General features: G+C 32.1%; 1 protein-coding gene across 1 annotated transcript in view; it reads right to left on the bottom strand.

Moving 5' to 3' along the window:
* Positions 1-2680: 2680 nt before the first annotated feature.
* LOC143252779 (bifunctional 3'-phosphoadenosine 5'-phosphosulfate synthase-like) overlaps positions 2681-20220 on the bottom strand; it is a 40586-nt gene continuing 23046 nt past the window's right edge. The window contains exons 4-12 of the mRNA XM_076505458.1: positions 19920-20058; positions 18513-18631; positions 17953-18178; positions 17530-17735; positions 14423-14554; positions 9407-9536; positions 8420-8562; positions 6310-6435; positions 2681-4839 (exon numbers count right to left, since the gene is read on the bottom strand). Of these exons, the coding sequence (XP_076361573.1) occupies positions 4594-4839; positions 6310-6435; positions 8420-8562; positions 9407-9536; positions 14423-14554; positions 17530-17735; positions 17953-18178; positions 18513-18631; positions 19920-20058 (1467 nt within the window). The 3' untranslated portion in view covers positions 2681-4593. The remainder of the gene's footprint in view (positions 4840-6309; positions 6436-8419; positions 8563-9406; positions 9537-14422; positions 14555-17529; positions 17736-17952; positions 18179-18512; positions 18632-19919; positions 20059-20220) is intronic.

The following is a 20220-nucleotide window of genomic DNA, read 5'->3' on the forward strand; positions in this document are numbered from 1 at the left end:
TCTTTCTTTTTTTTAATTTCGCACATAGCTACTCGAGGGTTATCTGTATTACCCATTCAAAATGTAGCTGTGTAAGACTAGAGAGAAGGGAACTAGTCATCAGCGCCCAGCCCCAACACTTAGGCTAATATTTTAACAACGAATATTAGGATTGATCGTTACACTATAACGATCAACGGCTGAAAGGACGAACATATTTCGTGTGACGGGGATTCGAACCCGCTACCCTCTGATTATAAGTCGATCGCCCTAATCACCTATCCATGCCGAGCCTTGTAGTGAGGTCTACGAATATTATCCATATATTTGAAACATATAAATAAACGTACATATAGTGAACTTGTGACGCGTTATCGATAATCACATATACAGAAAGGATAATAAATTATTGTTTACTGCTGGAAAGCAATTCTAAAAGTCTAAAGCTCTGATCCGAACTTTAAAATTATACTAAAACAAAAAACACCAAGCGTATTTCTTGAAAAAGAAATATTATTTTTATTCACAACGTTTCAGCTGTTAGTTCTCTTTCAAAAGTATGCTTGTATAACTGGCATTCAAAACCAAAGCAGAACAAAAGCTTCTTTGTTTGTTTAAGCTGTCTATGCTGTGTTCATCACAAGCATCGAAACCTAATTTTTAGCATTGTAAGCCCTCAGACTTTCTAATGAACCATCAATGAGGGACAGAAAAAAGAAGTTTCCCTTTTTTATTATTAACACAAAGCTTCACAATGGACTATCTGTGCTCTACCCATCACGGGCATCGAAACCTGGTTTTTAGTGTTATAAGCTTTTAGATTTACCTCTGAATCGCCAAAGGAGCAGAGAAAAAAAAGAGGAGATAGCGTATGAGTTTAACAGTAATCTCGTGCTGTATTACTGAATGTAAAATTCGTTTTTAATAAGTAAAGAGCATATTACTGGGCAAATGTAATAATGAGTTATCTTTCAAATAACGAAAATATAAATACATATTATAAACGAATTAACTATATAATTCCAGATCCTTACTAACAGTCAATCACAAATTATAAAACATTATTGTTAATATGTACATAATCAGAAACAAATGTATGCAGAAGTGCATATAAGTAAAAATATGTAATCAAGTTTTACACTTGAAAAATCACTGCAAAATCTTAATTAGCTAAAAGAAAAGAGGTTTACTTAATGTGGCCAGACAGTGTTTAAGTTAATTTTGTGCTTTATTTCCTCTTAGACTTCCGGTCTAAAAACGTTGTAGGTTTTGTGCAGAATATGAACAGAGGGAATTTTTTGGATAAGAACACCTGAAAAAAATATATCATATCTAAGATTTAATATTTATTATTTGTTTCAAGATCTTGTTCATTTATCATAGGATAAATGAACCTTTGTGCTTTTGTCTTTTTAACTCAGTATTATATAAGTAATCTTCCAGACAATGTTGTAGTCGCTCAGTATACCTCATCTGGCAAAAGCATCTTAGTTTACTATACGGTTAGCTGGTACATGCCTGATAGTGGCTCAGCGGTAACTCCGAGTATTTATAATGATACAAATCGGGTTATAATGCATCTGATGGACACAGCACAGACAATTTACTGTGTAGCTTTGTGCTTAACAACAAGCAAAAGCTTGTACAAATGCTGACGTTTAGGATGGTTGTTTGTTTTCAGGCTTTCATACTGAGTCCAAAATACATATATGGATTATCCTGGTATCGTTATATTTGGCATGATATTTTTTTAGGATTTTTTCAAGCAGGCTTTTCTGCCCTATCATAGTGAAAACGTTAAACAAAATAATTCTTTTTATAAGTGTGTTGGTGAAATAGATTGTGCGGAAAATGTGATGCTAATACTGCTTGTTTGTTTGTTTTGAATTTCGCGCAGAGCTACACGAGGGCTATCTTTGCTAGCCCTCCTTTCTCCGACAGTTGGATAAACATCTAAAAACTGCGTGCGAAATATGTGACTATGGTTTTTTTGTTCCTTTAATAAGATATGAAACGTTATAACGTCAGGAAATAAGTTCTTTGATCTATTTGGGAAGTCAAACATCATGCAGCATGAAGTTGAAAGTTTTTATTTTATCATACTATCCCACAATGCTGTATTTATATCTTGGTGGCTGAAGGTTAGTCAACACCATAATATCACAATCACTCATTATTCTTCGAAATTAAGTTGAAAAACACCAGAATGCCTTAAATCATTTTCTTTACCCAGTAAAATAAATTTTTCTCAGTCATACTGTGTAGCTTCAAAATAAATCATCTCAGCGTCTCTAAACTAGTAGAAGACATAATCCTTGCGGATTATACGGCATAGTCCAGGATTGTTTTCTGGAGAAAATCTGAGATTTTAGGTAGGGACTAGTCAATGTTGCTTGTGGCTTTTATCGTCTCAATATTGTGTGCAACTACGTTATTTCCTTAAGAATTAACTAATCATTACTTATATATATTCACTATATTTTTTATTCAAAATGTAAATTATGTCAAAATAATAAATATTGTCTAGTTTTGTGATGAATATTAAGCGCACATTTCGACTTAATACTGAAGATATAAAAAGTTTGAAAATGAAGAATTAAAACAAGAAAGAAAAACCATGGAAATATTTATTACCAAACCAAATCTCGTTCTTCTGAAAGGTAATAGAATGCATTAGTTTTCATTTAGCATGAACATAAGATTAGCGTGTAATAAAGTTAAAGCTAAAATTAAACAAACGCACAACCATTTTTCGTTGAAATAATAGTACGCATGTGTTATGTATTTAAGTAGTTAGAAGTTTAAAATAAAATATAAACAAAGTTTAATGTTTTATATTTAACAATTCTGTAGTTCAAAATATTGTTTCCTTAAATCCCAAAGAAAACACATCTTTACTGAGTAAAGAAGATATGCAACGATCCATAATTACTTTTTATGGAATGGAGCTTTGTCTTATATAAGTGTAGTATGTTAAGCTCTGCTTTAAAATACACGTATATTTATTTCATCATAAACTTTCACATTAGCAAAAGTAACCGATATAAAACTACGTCTTATTTGTAATTTATTGGGGATTTTACTTATATTTGTAAAGTATTAAAATAAATGAATTATATGCTCAAACGCCAAAGAATAATACTTTCAATAAAAACATTCAGATTTTATTCATATCTTTAAAAGTGGCCCATCATTCAAGTAGGTTCATGAAATATCGGGAAACAACATTCCTTACATAATCAAAAATCATATATTCATTTTAGAATGACTATATAACACCATCGTTCATTTTCTCATTTTGTACCTTTTGTCCAATTTCCCTCACTATTAATTGTAAAAATTCCTTAAATTGTTTATACGTATTTTTTAAAAAATTGAAAATAGTTTTCCACAACCAAACGAAATCATTGAAATTTAAGTAATAACCGTTATTATATTAACCCCGATTTATAATTATTGCAGCTTAACAATATACAGAAATGCCTCAGAATAATGAATACAATTTTTTTTTTTTTGTATTTTCTCGAAACAACAAATTTATGTGGGTTATAAATATCACTCAAAAATAAAATTTTATTTAAGTACGTTTAAAACATTAAAAGTTTAATGAAAGATTAGTTTTTCTCGAATACAATGAAAACTGCTGTAAAATCGTATTTTCTATCCGTAAATACGCTTAAAACTTCATGGACAGTATTATCGAAATAACATTTTTCTCTAATAATACAATGTTTACCATTGTATTTTTCCAGGCGTAGAGGAAAATATTATTCAAACTTAACACTGTTTATATCATATTTTAAAGTTTATAATGTATAAAAGTTTCTAAGGTCAACGGAGAGTTAGAAAATAATTTTGTTAACTAAAAGCTGTCATAAAGCCATACCAATACGAAACTTAAAAACATTATACATTCCAACGAATTATGCAATGTGTCTGTTTGTTTGTTTACAATTAAACAAAAGTGGTTTCTAGCGATGTGAGTTTGCAGACATACAGCTGTGCCACTGGAGAGCTGTATTATTTTTCAAGATTGTATAGCATAGTATTTGTTTTCTATATCTTTGTAAATAAAATCATTATTTGCATAGCTTTTATAATTATCACATACATCTGAAAGAAAATTCATGTTGCACGTTAAACAACCGAATTACTTTTTTAAAAAACCTACTTTAAAATAGACATGGCAAATCAGTTCTCACGTTTATAACATAATAATTAAAATATCGGTTATAAATATAATATGTAATTAACATACGTCTCATAAAATATATTTGTTTATTTTAATGTCTTATATCGTATACTAAAATAATTTTTATTATTCAATGGAAGCATTCGAAGTTGTAATTAATACTATTTCATTAATATAATAGTTAATTTAACACTAGTTCTTTTCAAAAACATACACGCATATCACGTGTTTATTTGTTTTTAGGCATTTCTAAACGTTGAGTTAATTCAGTTGGGATTAATGAATAGAAACATATCGCGTAGTTGCTAGTCTGTTGGCAGTGACAAAAGCTAAGAGTTACATTAGAGTGTGAAAATCGTTTCATTTTGTAGATGATTAGTTGCAAAAGGTCATTTAGAAACCTTATATTTCGAATTACTTATTTAGTCCTCCTGCACTACAGACTGGTAGTATTCAGATATAATCTTCCAGGCTGAAGGTGCCATAAAGCCATCTGGAGGACATTGACTGTCTCTTGCAAGTTCTCGCATTTTGGTTCCAGAAATAAAAATAAAGTCTTGAGCTCGTTCAGGGCTAAAGAAATCCATTTTTCCCTGCACTTTATCATAAGCTGCAACCCGGAAAGGAATAATTTCCAGCTGTGTCAAGCCAGGAGCCATCGTCAAAACCTAGGAAAACAAGCTTTGGAAATTAAGTAATTCAGTAGAGGTTACGGTTACATGGTGTTCCTGACAATGTTTGTAATAAAGCTTTCACAAAGATGGTTCCTTTTATCTTGGAACTCAAATCTAATAATGAAAGAATAACTAGGAACTACGCACAGCGAAATTTTAGAGTAATCAGCTTTTCTCCCTCTAAGCATGCAGGTTTTATAATTCTCTAAAGCAATTACAACTCTAGAAAATTTTACCGCTTAATTCACCTTTTAATTAAGTTATTTAGTTATAAAGAGTATTAGTATGATAAGAAGCTTTATGAGAAATGTGACTGAACCTATTTAACAGAAAAGAAGAACCAACATTATGCATTTATTCTTCTTCTGCGGGTAACTAAGATATAGTCTAAATTTGTTTTATTATGTTATTCGCTTCTTATATACTCAGTTTACTCAATATACTGTATGAACTATGTACAGTTATAGTAGTTACGTATCTCTTTCTTTCCCATTTTCTTTCTCTATTCTTATCTCTCTCTCTCTCTCTATATATATATATATATATATGAGGGTTTTTCAATTTATGACTTTTGTTTCTGACTTTTGTACCTCGCGAAATATCCAAAAGTCAATTTATCTTATCATAATCACATTTATTGCTAGGCTGTAAAAATCATAAAATTATTGAGCTCCAAATCTCCTACTAGAAAAATTTGAGTAGAGCATTGTCAAGAATAATGACCTTTAAATAGAAATAATAAAAAAATTAAACCTTGTCTTAAAATACTTCTTGTAATACTTATTAAACAACAGCAATCAGAGAGATTTCATACAATCTCCCGCCGCTTCTTTTCGAGAATGCATGCATTTATGTTGGACTGCATAAAAAATAACCTTAGAAAATATTTTTCAGATCCAGAATGATCAACGATCCGAACCATTTTTTCTTGTTTGCAGTGTGATGAGGAGTCGCAACCTTAATGTGCCCAAGAAATTTGGTACAAATCTGAGAAAATGCCCTGTATCCCCATTATAAAATAAAATACTTCAAAGAGATTCAAAATGCGGATCTTGATTTGGATCCGGACCAAATTTGAGGAGGACTGTCCCTTACTGTAGATGTTTTACCCAATTGACTTGAAGATTAAATTTATTCTAATCAGTAAATTATAACCTGAACTTATCAACATTTTTATTAGGTAATTTTAATAACTAGAGTTTTATTTAATGCTTCATCGTGTGAGGGTATTTTACTAACTAGAAATAAGCTTAATGCTGTAGCATAATTCAGCGGCTCAGCCGTATTGAATTATTTCTTCATTTTGATATCGCACTGTTTGATGGTGGAGGTTTTAAGGCGAATTGCTGTTTTGTAATATATCAGAACAGTCTACCTCTATACCTCTTGGTACTTGTAAAAAAAAAAAAAAAAAGAGCAAACATTAGCATTCCAATCATTATATTAACGTTGAGTCAACGTTACCTTTCCTCCATGGGTTGGTTCGTACAGATCTCCTTTGGTGTCTGGGTGAGGCATCCCTGCAGGATCTCGCCCAACAATGTAAAAGTTCGCCCCAGTAGGCATTCTGGCCTTAGCATGCCATTGAACCTGTAATCAGTGAAATAAAAGGAATACCGAGAAAGACCTTTTTTTCTTTCTGTCGCTTTATATTTGTTTTGTTATTCAGCACAGAGCTACACAATACGCTAGCCATCTAGCTTTTTTATATTTTGCCATTTGTAGATACTGAAGTTCGATTGTTATCGTTATGAGCTCTTAGACTTATTGCTAAGCTATATGTCTCTTACATTGTTTAATTAAAAATATATAGATTTGTTTTTTATAGCATCGGAATAAATTAACCCTTATTTTTTTTTCGTTTCACAAGTAACGGACATTTGACAAGAGTTTATTTACTTGTTTGTAGTTAAGCACAATGATACACTTTGGGTCATCTGTGATCTGCCCATCACGGATATCAAAACTCGGTTTCTAGTGTTGTAAGTCCGCAGATATACCACTGTGCCATTGGGGGGCGGGCAAATGAGAAGTGAAACTGACAATATCTTTAGCATTCCAGTAGTCTTTGTCATTTCATTTAAATAACTGTAATTCAGTCTGGAGATAAATAACGTGGAATTGAAGTGGCTAATCCCACACTTTTTCTAGCGACTCGTATCAGACTTGCCCAATACAAAAATTATATTTCACTATCCATTTAAAGCAAATGGAAAAATATTGAAAATGATTTCATATCTATACAGTTTATAATTTCGTCCAAAACATTTTATTGCAACGTAACACACCTTACATTAATGCTATTAAGTATCGAAATAATATTTAATGATAAACAAAATTATTGCAGTGATGTGCAGATAACACAGCCCTGTAAATTTAAACTTCATGAAAGTTGGTATAGTTTTAATAACATATTTTTCCGTAATTCAGATACGCAGATTTTAAAAAAGTATTTCATTTTTTTTCCATAACGTAAATATTTTTTTTACGACTCGGGAAAAAACTCTTACCACAGTAAACATTTTATTATTATTATGTTTGGCTTAAAAAACAATGAATAAGACTCTCGTGCCGCGATTGATCTAGAGAAATTTCTAGCCAATGGTATTCAACATTTTAAACAATAACAAAACGTGGCCTGATTTCAATAAGAGTAATTCTTTTCTGTAGGAATACATATGCAATTTTGTGAAAAACTTGCGTGGTGGGAAAAATGAACATCTGTTTTTTGGTTTTGAATTTCGCACAAAGCTACACGAGGGCTATCTGTGCTAGCCGTTCCTAATTTAGCAGTGTAAAACTAGAGGGAAGGCAGCTAGTCATCACCACTCACCCCTGACTCTTTTACCAACAAATAGTGGGATTGACCGTCGCATTATAACGCCACCACGGCTGAAAGGGCGAGCATGTTAGATGTGACGGGGATTCGAACCCGCGACTCTCAGATTACGAGTCGCACGCCTTAACATGCTTGGCCATGCCGGGCCAAAAATGGACATCATTTTAGGATTCAATATACAGGAACTAGTGTAGAACTTGTAAAAATATTAAAACAATAAAACCATCGCAGGTCTATGTAATCGTATCAATTCCACTTGTAATAGTGTTAGGTATAAATTAAAGGTTATCGTATAATTTTATGGCTCGAGGCATAAGATTTGAAAATGAGTGTATGCTACAGATTTACAGATGTGCAAAGTATTAGATGCTTTGATAGGCTTTCCTTATGCGAAATTACAATAAAGTACTAAAAACAGTTCAGAAAGGGACCTCATATCGATAAGATTTGTTGCATTATATAAAAACCTAAAAGAAAGTTACAACATATTATCGTTTTTGACAAAGTACCTCAGAATTTTTTTACACATTCTCAAATACGAATACACGTAAAAAAGGTAAAATTCTCAGGTATTCAGAGGATTTTTGTAAAGGTTTTACACAATTTCAACATGGCTATTTATATGGCTTCTTACTAATGACACCAGAAAAGCTAGTCGTCTTTGTCGTTTTCAAACACATAAACAAATTAGACTTTTTTATCATTTCTAGTTACTTAGAATCAATTTTCTCGTACCTCAGTTGGTCCAGCGTACATCATGGGAGAAGGAAAAATTGCCAAAACCGAACTGTCTCTATTCAGAATTCCCTCATCTAATACAGCTTCATGCTGCTTTATTCTGATAGATAGTGGAACGTCGTCCTCCTTAGTCCACCCTCCTAGGATTTAAATATTAAGTCTACTTACTTAGTTGCTAGTCACAAAAGCTTAAGACAAAAATAAATTGTCCTTTTGAACCTTATGAACTTCTCAAATAATGAAATTTTGGATTCGCTTAGTCACTTCAAACATTGTTTATAAGTCTCGACAGACTGATCATTTTGCCACTAGTCATACAGGTATATTCATAGGTTTTAAAAAGTTAGCTTAAAATAATAGTTTTTTAGCTATAACAAATTAATTAGAGTCAATAAATAATTTAAAACTAACTTTGAAGTAATATTATTTATTTCACACAAAGCTCTTTGTTTGCTCGCTTGTTTTTGTACATTTTCACAACATAGATATGAACTGTACGCCTATAGCCATTCCTACTTTTTACCGTTAAACTTGTGGAAAAGCAACTAATTAACTTTTCCACCACTATCACTTCATCGGTTCTCTTGTCTTCTGGTAGGATTTGGCCATTACTCTTATGGTGCATTCAAGGTCCCAAAATACGGAGCACGTTTTTTTGTTGTTTTTTTTGTGGGAACAGACATGAACCAAATTACAATTAGAGTACGTTAATCACTAAATTACGTCTAGCTTTTTGTTTTAATCGAAAATCAAATACTTCTGTTATAAATGTACTAAATACTTTCGATGTAATTATATTAGATATTCGCAACAAATTGTAGTCGAACCTTTCATTTCAATATAGTTAAACCAGTAAGTAAAATTATAAAAGCATTTATGTAAAAGATAAATAATATAAAATGTTCAGCATTATCATTAGCGTGTCTTTAATATTAAAATATTAAATAATTTGTCAGCATGATAGATCTCTGTTTTAATAGTTACCTAAAGGGTGCAAAAGGAGAATTGGCTTTTTATATCCTCGTTTAATAAGTCTGTGTTCAGTATCCTGCATCAGCAATGCGTGGCCGTTGTGAACTGGATTACGTAATTGAAAAGCAAAAACTGCATCTGCCTAGGAAGATAAATTAACAATTGGAGAACCTGTTTTTTCTTTCGGTGTTGTTTTTGTATTACAAAACATATTCTTAATGTTATAACTTGGGTAAATTACTTAGCTTAAAGAGCTCTTAATTTCCTTGCTTACAACTTTACTCTTTCAAATAAAAGCTGCACTTTGTAATACAGTACTTTTGTATACTTTATAATAACAATCTTACGTCCTACGTTCTTTACAAAGAAAAATGTTTGCTCTCAAATGAAAAATATATTTTTATATTTATTTTTTTTAAAAAGTTTCATTACTACGATATTTTCAAATCACAAAATATTTCAACTTCGGTAATAATAACAACGCTGTAGAATATTCTACAGGTTTCACCTACTTATAATATTTCAACGCTTTTAATATTATTTTCTTATGCTGTTAAGACTATATTCAAATATTTCAAACGAAAGAATAAATTAAAACTTAAGAATTTCGAAATATATTTGAAACAGGTAGCCTATCCAAATAAATATACAGACATTCTGGCTTCAGCATGCTACCGAACATATAATCAGTGAAATCAAATTTCAGGACTTGTAAATGTTCATTTATTTTGGTGAAGAGATTCTTTTAGGCGATGTCTTTTACAGTGTATCATTTGAAACACCTTGAATAATTTTTGATATAACGAGCAGATTCTGTTGTTTTGTCTAGTTGAGCTGATGAGAGTCGGTTTAGCTCAAAATTAGTTTTCAGCTGTCTACGATCCAGTTAGTTTTTTTTTAATTCAATATTATGTTTATTATTATTTGTTAAATAGAAAATTAATACAAAATAAAATGTTTTAAAAACTTAGCAGTGCAAGAAGAAATTGTAAATTATAAAGGTTTCAGATTCAATGTTTATGATTGTTGAGCTGTTATTATGTACATTTATTATCCATATACAGCTCGAGAAACTTTATCTCCAACCCATCTCAGTCGCTAACTACATAAAATATAGCAAGACGATATTTTTTGTTTTTTAGATGGACAAAATATAATTTAGCGTGTAATTTATTGTTCATAACATTCATTAATTGCACTGTCGTTGGTTGTCACACAAAGAAATATTATCATAAAGGTTCGTAAAAATGATTGGTATTTTGCAAATTCCCTATTTTATCGGGTTCGAATCCCCGTCGCACCAAACGTGCTCGCCCTTTCAGCAGTGGTAGGGTTATAATATGACGGTCAATCCCACTATTCGTTGGTAAAAGAGTAACCCAAGAGTTGGTGATGGATGGTGATGACTAGCTGCCTTCCCTCTAGTCTTACTATGTTAAATTAGGGAGGGCTAGCGCAGATAGCTCTCGTGTATCTTTGCGCGAAATTCAGAACAAGCCAAACCAACCCTATTTTATTCGTTTTATTTATGTTATTTATCTTATTTGAAAGCTTGCAGTCTCTAAATTGAATAATCTGTATTTTTGATAAGTACACTGCCAAATAACATCGATATTAGTAAGAAACCTATATCACCGACCAAGAGTTTATGAATGATTAAATGAAAGTGTTCGTGCATGGAAAAAATCTTTAAAATGATCGTTTGATTTATAATCACTTAGCTCTTTTACAAGGAAATTTTTCGTGATGAGAAACATATTTCTCGTTCGTAATGGCATATTTGGTGTTACGGCATAACATTTGAAAGTTCCGTTCTAATTTATATATCACATCCAAAGTTGTTATGTTTGAAACCCATTGTATTGTTGTTGTTTCAGTGCTATTTTTATAATTTTATCTTTTGCTAGACTCGAGAAACAAAATAAATGTTCTACTCATGATTTCGACTTATTCATAATGCACTTTTTTCCATTTGTTGCACAATGAACAAACTATTTGTATCACGATGAACTTAAAAGTTACAAACATTTGATACTGTTTTATGAGAGTTTCTATTTCTTTTATTCTTCGAAGTTCTGTCCTGCCATGGAGTAAGCAATGCAAAGAAAACTGGTTCAACTATCCTCTCTTTACTTCAGTAATTCAAACATTATTGAGACTTTTATTTCTAAATCATTAACAATTTTGTAAATGATTAACATTTTAGAATAGATTTCATGTACTTCTGATTACAAGAGCTCTCTGTTTAACTATGGTATAACCTTGTATTCCAAAATCCAGAGTAACTAAAATACAATCATGACGGCAAAATAATTATAGCGATTGAACACGTTATAATAAGATGAATTTAGAGCTTCACCACGTCTAGTCATGCGACCGTGCATCTTGACAATAATCCTACAGCAAAATTTCCTTTTAAAAGAGTACGACTTATTGTAGATCCTTTTTCTAGATAGTCCTGTTAACTTCAGTTGATCCATACTCCTTGGTTTTTCAATGCTGGTAGGTACAAAGGATATATCTGTCATGATTATTTTAACTCTCCGGCCTGAATACATTTTATGATCTGCCTGTGTGAATATATTGCATTAGGAAAAGCTGTTTCACAAACACTTTTTAAAAGTGGGCAATTTTCGGTAGCATTAAACATTTAACGTAGCGCAAATAATGGAAAAACGCTTTTCTAATATATTCCGTTCCACTCCAGCTTTACATTGGCTGCGGTTATCAAGTGACTTGTAGATTCGTGTATCCAAAATCGCTTTAAAATAACCTATGTAAACTTTAGTTCTCTTCTATAGCAACAGAAAAATAGTCATACGAAATGTACTGCTATCTTTAGCCGAAAACCGAAAGAAGTGTAAGTCACATACTTTTTTACTTGATTTCCTACATTTTATATGAAAAACGTCTTCACATTTTCTGTTTAATTCACTTTTTTATCGTGCCAGCTTATCAGTCGTGATTCGCATATATGTTTGTCTTCCAAGAAGTATTTCTAAAAGTAATCTTATATCCTACTGCAGCCAAGATTTATTTTATTTATGTTAGAATGATCGAAGAAAAGTCAAATTTCTTTGACTTATGAAGAAAGTTAAACTTTGAATGCAACCATTCTCTTTATATAAAATGTATATATACGTGATGTGTCTAATCGACTATAAGTCTTGCAATCGTTTTACAGCATTAATTAGGTTGTGGTCGTATACTAACTTGTATTGCCCTAGTGCTGGTCGTATAGTAAAACTTGTATTGTCCGGGAGTGTAGTTAGTTGTTGCTTTTTTTTAATTTACTATCTTAGATCTTTTGATTTATATTAATTTTTTTTCGTAATTCATGAAATTCTTCTTATAATATAAAACTCAAGATTGCGATTTCACAAGTTAGAAATTACATGGATGAGTATTTAAAATATTTTGTTTCCCCTTCATCTACCAGCAAAGCCATTTTGACAAGAAAAATATTAAACATTTTTAATGTTTATTTGAATATCAACATATTACTAAAAATTGAGAACAGTATTTAAAAATAAAGTGATGTATTTAAATAATATTATTAAAATGTTTTAAAGACTATATGTGTTTACTTTTAATTAAAGAAGTAAACAATTTATTTAATAATTATTTGGTGTTTTATATGTCTTATATACATATGCCATTTCAATATTATTGAAAACCTACATAAAACAGAATAGCAAAACTTCTTTGAGGTTGAAAATTAACCTGCAGTTATTGAATTTTGTGTTAAGCTGTCTTCAAGAATTTGCTTAATGAATTTACGACTCAAAATAGATATTGGTCATTCGTAACTATGTGTAGACCAAAGTTCAATGTTTAATAAACGCTTACTAACATATCTTCTAAAGAAACTATTGCCTTAATGAAATGTTTGTTCATTTATTCTTCTAGTGTTGTAAATGCTTTAATTAAATACGTGTTTTTTTTTATATGTCTCTTGCTGATAGAGAACATTTATATTTACCGACAACATCTAGAATAAAATTTAGGATAGGATCAATATTGCGTTTGCACATGCTGTTAATAATTTACTTTTAATTCATTATGAGAATAGGTGGATAAAATAACTCAGCAACAATTAAACACTCTACTGCATTCGTTTTGTTGATGATACTTTCGCTGTGTTTCTAGTGTATGAACATTTAAATGGCTTTTACACTTTTTGAAAACTAAATATTTAAAAATAGCTACATTAGAACAATAACTTGTCTTGGTACATAGACTAAACCATGACTTTGAAGAGAATTCAAATAACGATTGTTTGTGATCTGAATAATATGTTTATAGCAGCTGTTTAAATAAAACCGTTATCCCTATGACTCAATAACTCGTTGTACCAAAAAAACCCTTGAAATTAATAGCTGAAGTTTTATTCTACACAATACAACATTCGATAACTTCTAAAAATAAAGAAGAATGTTAATATTTCAATCTGTTGACACTGGCAGATCCAAGATAGTAAATCTGGTGGTGGGGGGATAAATTAGTTTCCAAAAATAGGCTGTCATTAATAATATTGTTACTTTCAAAATTAAATTGAAATCTTCATTATTCTAAGTAAAACTGACAATGAAATTAAGTTATGGGTTCTGGAGAGACTTATGATTGCTAACTTAAATTAACAAATATTGGCTTACCATTCTTCCTAATATTTAAGCAAATTATAACTTTTTATGTAAAAAAATATGGAACAACCTACAAAATGTGTTATTGTTTTGTTTTTTAATTTCGCCGTCCCTAATTTAACAGTGTAAGACTAGAGGGAAGGCAGCTAGTCATCACCAACCACCGCCGATTCTTAGGCTACTCTTTTACCAACGAATAGTGGGATTGACCCTCACATTATAACTCCCCCACGGCTGATAGGGTGAGCAAGCTTGGTACGACGGGGATTTGAACCCGCGACCCTCAGATTACGCGTCGAACGCTTTAACCCACCTCGCAATACGGATCAAATGTGCTTATATTTCATCTGTAAAAGTTATAAAATAAATATTAAATAGTTCTTACTCCCATATTTTTAAATCTTGCACGGAGTTCCAGAGGTGTAAGTCTATACTTATCTAATCCGTCATTCCACCGGATTCTTTCAAAAACTTCCAATTCTCCACCTGCTAACCAGTCTGCACTTTCCATAATCATCTGAAAGAAATAGATGATATAAAACACAGTATTTTTTTCTTTAAAGTTTTTGAAAAATAAAAATAAACAATTAAATTTATTATTTTTCCTGTACTAAATAATACGCCAAACTCAGATAATAAACAATTTCACAAACAATTAAGTGTGAATATAATATTCTGTCCTCAAAAATGTTTTCCTGTAGCCTTTTATGATAACGCTCCTAACATAAAGTAAATCAAATTATATATATGTATATCTGTTGATTTGTTTTGGTTATAAAATCCTTCTAGGTGGTATCTTTCACAATGCATCATTTGAAACACCTTTTTTGTTTCTTTTTATGTAATGAGCATGTTCTTTTGTTTTGTCTAGTTGAGCTGACGAGAGTCGGTTTATCTCAAAATTAAAGCTATCATATATTCACGATCCAGTTTATTTTTCCTCATTGCAAGACTATTTTTGTTATTTTACAGTCTCTTTCGCTGAATGACCAAGAAACACCGAATGGAAAATTTAATTTAAAACTCTTACTGCCTCATTCTAATTTCAGCGCTGAAAGAGTACAAAAGTGGACGTAAAACCAAAAACTATATTATGCAAAACTTCTTGCAAATTGTTACTACGTAATATCAGTGTAATAATTATGAAACGTGTAAAATTATCGCGGAAAAATGTTTTTCTACTAAATTAGTTGAAAGACAAGTAAACCATGTACATTATGGCATTACGTATTTCATAAACAAAGTATAATTAATATTTTAATTTTACATTTTTTGTTATCAACACAAGGCTACGTAACCGGCTGACGGCGCATAATAGTCCCTAATTTTCAAGTAATAGGTTAGAGGAAGATAGTTTTTTCTGTTCATTTGCTTATTGTTAATTGCGAAGCTATAGAACGGACTGTCTATGCTTTTATCGCTGAGTGTATCGAAACTCTATTTTTAGCGTTATAAGCTCCCAGACTTACTGCCGAACCAACAGGGAGCTATTGTTATATTACATGGTAAGGTCACTGTTATAATTTGTATACAAAAATGGCATCTAATGTTAAACCATGTGAGATGAAATGCAAATAGCTGATCACTGTACACTTGTAAATGAACATTTTATGAAGATAACACTTTAGTTTGGAATACGGTCACCATAAACATTTAGAAAAGCCTGGAACAAACGTTGCTTGCAGGAAATCATATCACAGTTTTGATAAAAGTATAAAATATTCTTGACCATTTGGCCTAAAAGAAATATTTTTAAGGCATCATTAACGCGAAAAATCATTTATGCTATGTGGATTGATTTGGTTTGTTTGGGTTTTCGGGCGAAGCTACACGAGGGCTAACTGCGCTAGTCGTCCATAATTTGGGAGTGAAAGACTATAAGGAAGGCAACTAGTCATTACCGCCCACCAACTCCTTATCTACTCTTTTACCAACGAATAGCGAGTCCAACCGTCACATTATAACATCCCCACGACTGAAAAGGCGAGCATGTTTGGTAGCACGGAATTTCGAACCAAAACCCCTTTTATTGCAAGTCGAATGCCGTAACACACCTATCCATGCCAGACCATTATGCACTGCGAAACATGCTTATATCCTACAAGTGTCCAAAACGCGCTTTAGAGAAGCGAGGTCGAGTAAGTCACCTCTTCTTGAAGGAATGGCGTTAGACTGAAGTCTAACAGCACAAACAGTTATATCAGATCTGGTTGTTTGTTTTTGTAATTTCGCGACAAGCTACTCGAAGGTTACCTGCTCTAGCCGTCCTCAATTTTAAAGTGGTAGATTAGAAAGAAAGTAGCTAATCAACAACCATCTACCATCAAATCTTGGGCTACTTCTTTGCCAAGAACGAAGGAAAGTGACCATCACATTATAACGCTCCAAAGCTGAAAAGGTGAATATATTTGGTGACGTAATTCGAGTATCTTGATCATCAGGTTATACTAGACCACATGGAAATATAAACATACTCGGAACAACATGTTACTTTACGAAACTATGACTGAATCAAATTCCTAATTTATTTTAATTGAGTATACGTGTTAGCTGACTACAGTGTGAAACTAAATTCAGATCTAAAATATTTTGGTTCACATGTTGCATAGAAGCGCCTAGATTAGCCATTTGGTATACAGATCATCCGCCTCTTGAACTCTGTTCTTGATACTGTGTTCAGTTACGCCCTCAAACACTTCTATCATTATTCGAGCAGGTATCCTAAGACCGACGAAACTGACAAATAATGACGTTGTAAATGATGCTAGATTAATTTTCCAGGTGTTCGAGCAATTCTATCACTGGTTCGGATAAGGTCTATATTCTGCAAGCCTGGTGGATAAGACGCTGGGCTGACAATCTGAAGATCACGGGTTTGAATTCCAGTTACCGAAAATGTTTATCATTTAAGACATAGGGCGTTATGGTACGTTAGTCAATCCCACTCTTCGTTGGTAAAAGAGAAGCCTAGATTTGGTGATAGATGGTATTGATTATCTGATTTTCCAATCTATCACTGCGATTAGAGATAGCTAACGCAAACAGCCTTCGTGTAGCTTTACATGAAATTCAAAATAAATTAAACCATATTCTGATAACGACACTTTGATACATTTGTAGCCATTTCATAATACCTTGTTATGACTTCGGTTCATCTGATAGGTATTCACATGAATGAAATCTCTAAATAACTTTTAGGTCTAACCATGACTCATGAACAACTTGAAACTCTTTAAACTGTGAGTTACTTCCAAGCAATAACTGAAACAAAACGTTGTGAAACTGAGGAAGTCATTGAAATGTGTAATACAATGATTTTTCTTTGTCATAGCCTTGACGCTAAATATTGAACTCCTCATTTGATTCTTTCGCACAGTATATGTTACAAACTGACAATGAAATTGTTCTAGATTTAAAATATATGTCTAGGTTAGCTTATTTTGTAAACTTTATCAACATTTCCCATGTCATTAAGGGCATTTTTAACCTCACCTTTACATAAGGATGACCTTTATTGCTGGTTCCAAACTGCCTACAACAACGTTCTTCCTTTCTGTGTTCGTAAATCTCAGGGTTCCGAAGGATGGCGATGTTTTGATTGTTATATCTTAAAGTGAAGGCAGAGCATCCATCTACTTTTTCCTTCTCCTCAGACGTTATAGGTAGAACAATAGGAATAGACTGGTTACTGATCCCTTCTGCGAAATCCAAAATAAAAGAAAAATTGATACAAATATTTTTAATCGAATCACTGTTCTTGTTATGGAAAACTAAAACGTACAGTATAACAATATCTGAAAGATTAATTTTTTCCTTCATTAAAAATATAAAACACCCGTCTCATATCAAAATATAATAGATTCAAGTAATAAGCCAACTGAATCTATGAAATAGCATTAATCTATAATACGGTACCGTCAAAGAGACAATTAAAATGAATGCACTGAAGAAACTGGCGTTCTCTCATAAAACCCCGTAAAGGGGTAGCCCAGCCCTCAGATAAAATTTGGACCCACTCAACATGAAGCTTATCAATATCCACACATGGAAGAGACTCAGCCTCAACTCTGACTTCTTCTAGTCTCTCCTTAGGAACAAATAGCTCCTTCACCGTGTTTACAGCTGACTCGGGGACGATGCCCTAACGGCAAAGAAATAAAGTTATGTTTAACGAGTATGAATGGTACATTCCAGTCATATTGTCTCATTACAATACACGTGATGTATAGCAAAACAAACTGAATAACTGTCATTCACAGTTGTATAAAACTTACAAGTGGACTTGGCATACGTCGTTTCTCAAGTTGTCCGTCCTGGTTAACCTGTCATCCCTTGTATTTTCAGTTTAAAATAAACCTTCATTTGGTTCAATGAAAAATTGTTAAAACCAATCAGTTGAGCTTTATTATTTAGTAAGTGTTAATGTAATGCTATCATGGATTAACTGACCGATAATTGGTACGAGAGATAATTACCTCATCTTGTAAAAACTGAATGACTTGTTGGACACATTCGTGTATCGTAAGTTCGCCAGCTTTGATATTAAGTTTGGGGTTCACTGGAGGCTCGTAAGCAGAGTCAATACCTGTGAAACCTAAATAAATAAACAAACATAAAAATTAAAATTGCTATAAAAATGCGTAAATGTTCAAAATGTACCACGTTAGCCCTGAACTAAATATTGTAGGTATAACATCGTCATTAACAGATAATTAAATATAAATATGTTTCGCCAGCGTTCTTATCTTTATATGATAAATAAAAATCTGTTGAGTGTATTACACAGCAAGACCCCAGTGGCACAGCGGAACGCCTATCGACTCATACCGCTAGAAACGGTTTTTAATAGCTGTGGTATGAAGAACACGACAGCCTTATGTGTTGCTTTGGGCTTAATAATAAAAACAATATTTATCAAGAAGTCCAGGTGCGAATCCTGTTCCTTACCAACATAAAAACAATCCTTCTCAAGATGCTAGCAGTTGAAACATAGAATAAAAGTTATTAGTATCGAGTTTTAAAAGTTACTAACTAACAATTAGATGTGGGTGGTCGTATAGACTGCTAACAGTAACTATTAATATGTCAAAGTCTAGCTTTTATTCTTCTAATAGAACCTATTAACAAATTAATAGCTTTATGGTTTGAGAATATAAAAAGTCATTCTTTCTCCTAACATATAGATTTGAATAATATGCACTAAATGTAACTTCTTGCTTGTAATTATATTTGTTAAGTAATTTTGGGTTTTCTTATGTATTGAATCTTTTTCTTTTATCGTTTAGTTCAACTTTTTCTTTCGTCACCTTCATTGAAAGTTTCTTTTTTTTTGTATTTATCAAAGGCACAAACAACTACAATAGCAAATTCTCCAACTTTCATTCTCTTGTAGGATTAAAACTCATAAGTGTATGTATGTCTCTCTGATGTAGCCACCTAAACAATAACTTTTACCTTACAAAAAGAATGACATCCAAAAGGGCCCCGCATGGCCAGGTGGTTAAAGCACTCGACTCGTAATCCGAGGGATGCGAGTTCGAATCCCCGTCACATCAACCATGCTCGCCATTTCAGCCGTGGGGGCTTTATAATTTCACGATCAATCCCACTATTCGTTGGTAAAAGAGTAGCCCAAGAGTTGGCGGTGGATGGTGATGACTAGCTACCTTCCCTCTTGTCTTACTCTTCTAAATTAGGGACGGCTAGCTTAGATATCTCTCGTTTAGCTTTGCGCGAAATTTGAAAAAAAACAAACAGACATCAAAACGATACTACGACAAAATTAAATTTCATAAAAGTGATGTGATTATTTTTCTTAAATTTTCTGCTTTCATTTCAATAAGGACTTGAGTGACCTAACAATTATCAAATAAAAATTAAACCTTTAATTTCGCCGGCTCGAGCCCTCTTGTACAGCCCTTTCACATCTCTCTTTTCACACACCTCAATTGGAGTGTCTACAAAACATTCGAAAAAAGGAAGCTTTGCTTTTTCATGAATAGCACGTGCCTGTTCTCGATCCTATAGCCAATACAAAAATAATATGTAAATTTTAACAGTCAAACAACGGTTTTAAAATTTCATTATCACAAAGTAATAGATTACTTAATCAAAATTTCAAAATATTAGGAAAAAATTCAATAAATTTGTCTCTTTACTTTATGTACCTTTATTTTATATATG

The sequence above is a fragment of the Tachypleus tridentatus genome, chromosome 6 (assembly GCF_004210375.1).
Source record: "Tachypleus tridentatus isolate NWPU-2018 chromosome 6, ASM421037v1, whole genome shotgun sequence".
Classification (NCBI taxonomy): Eukaryota; Metazoa; Arthropoda; class Merostomata; order Xiphosura; family Limulidae; genus Tachypleus; species Tachypleus tridentatus.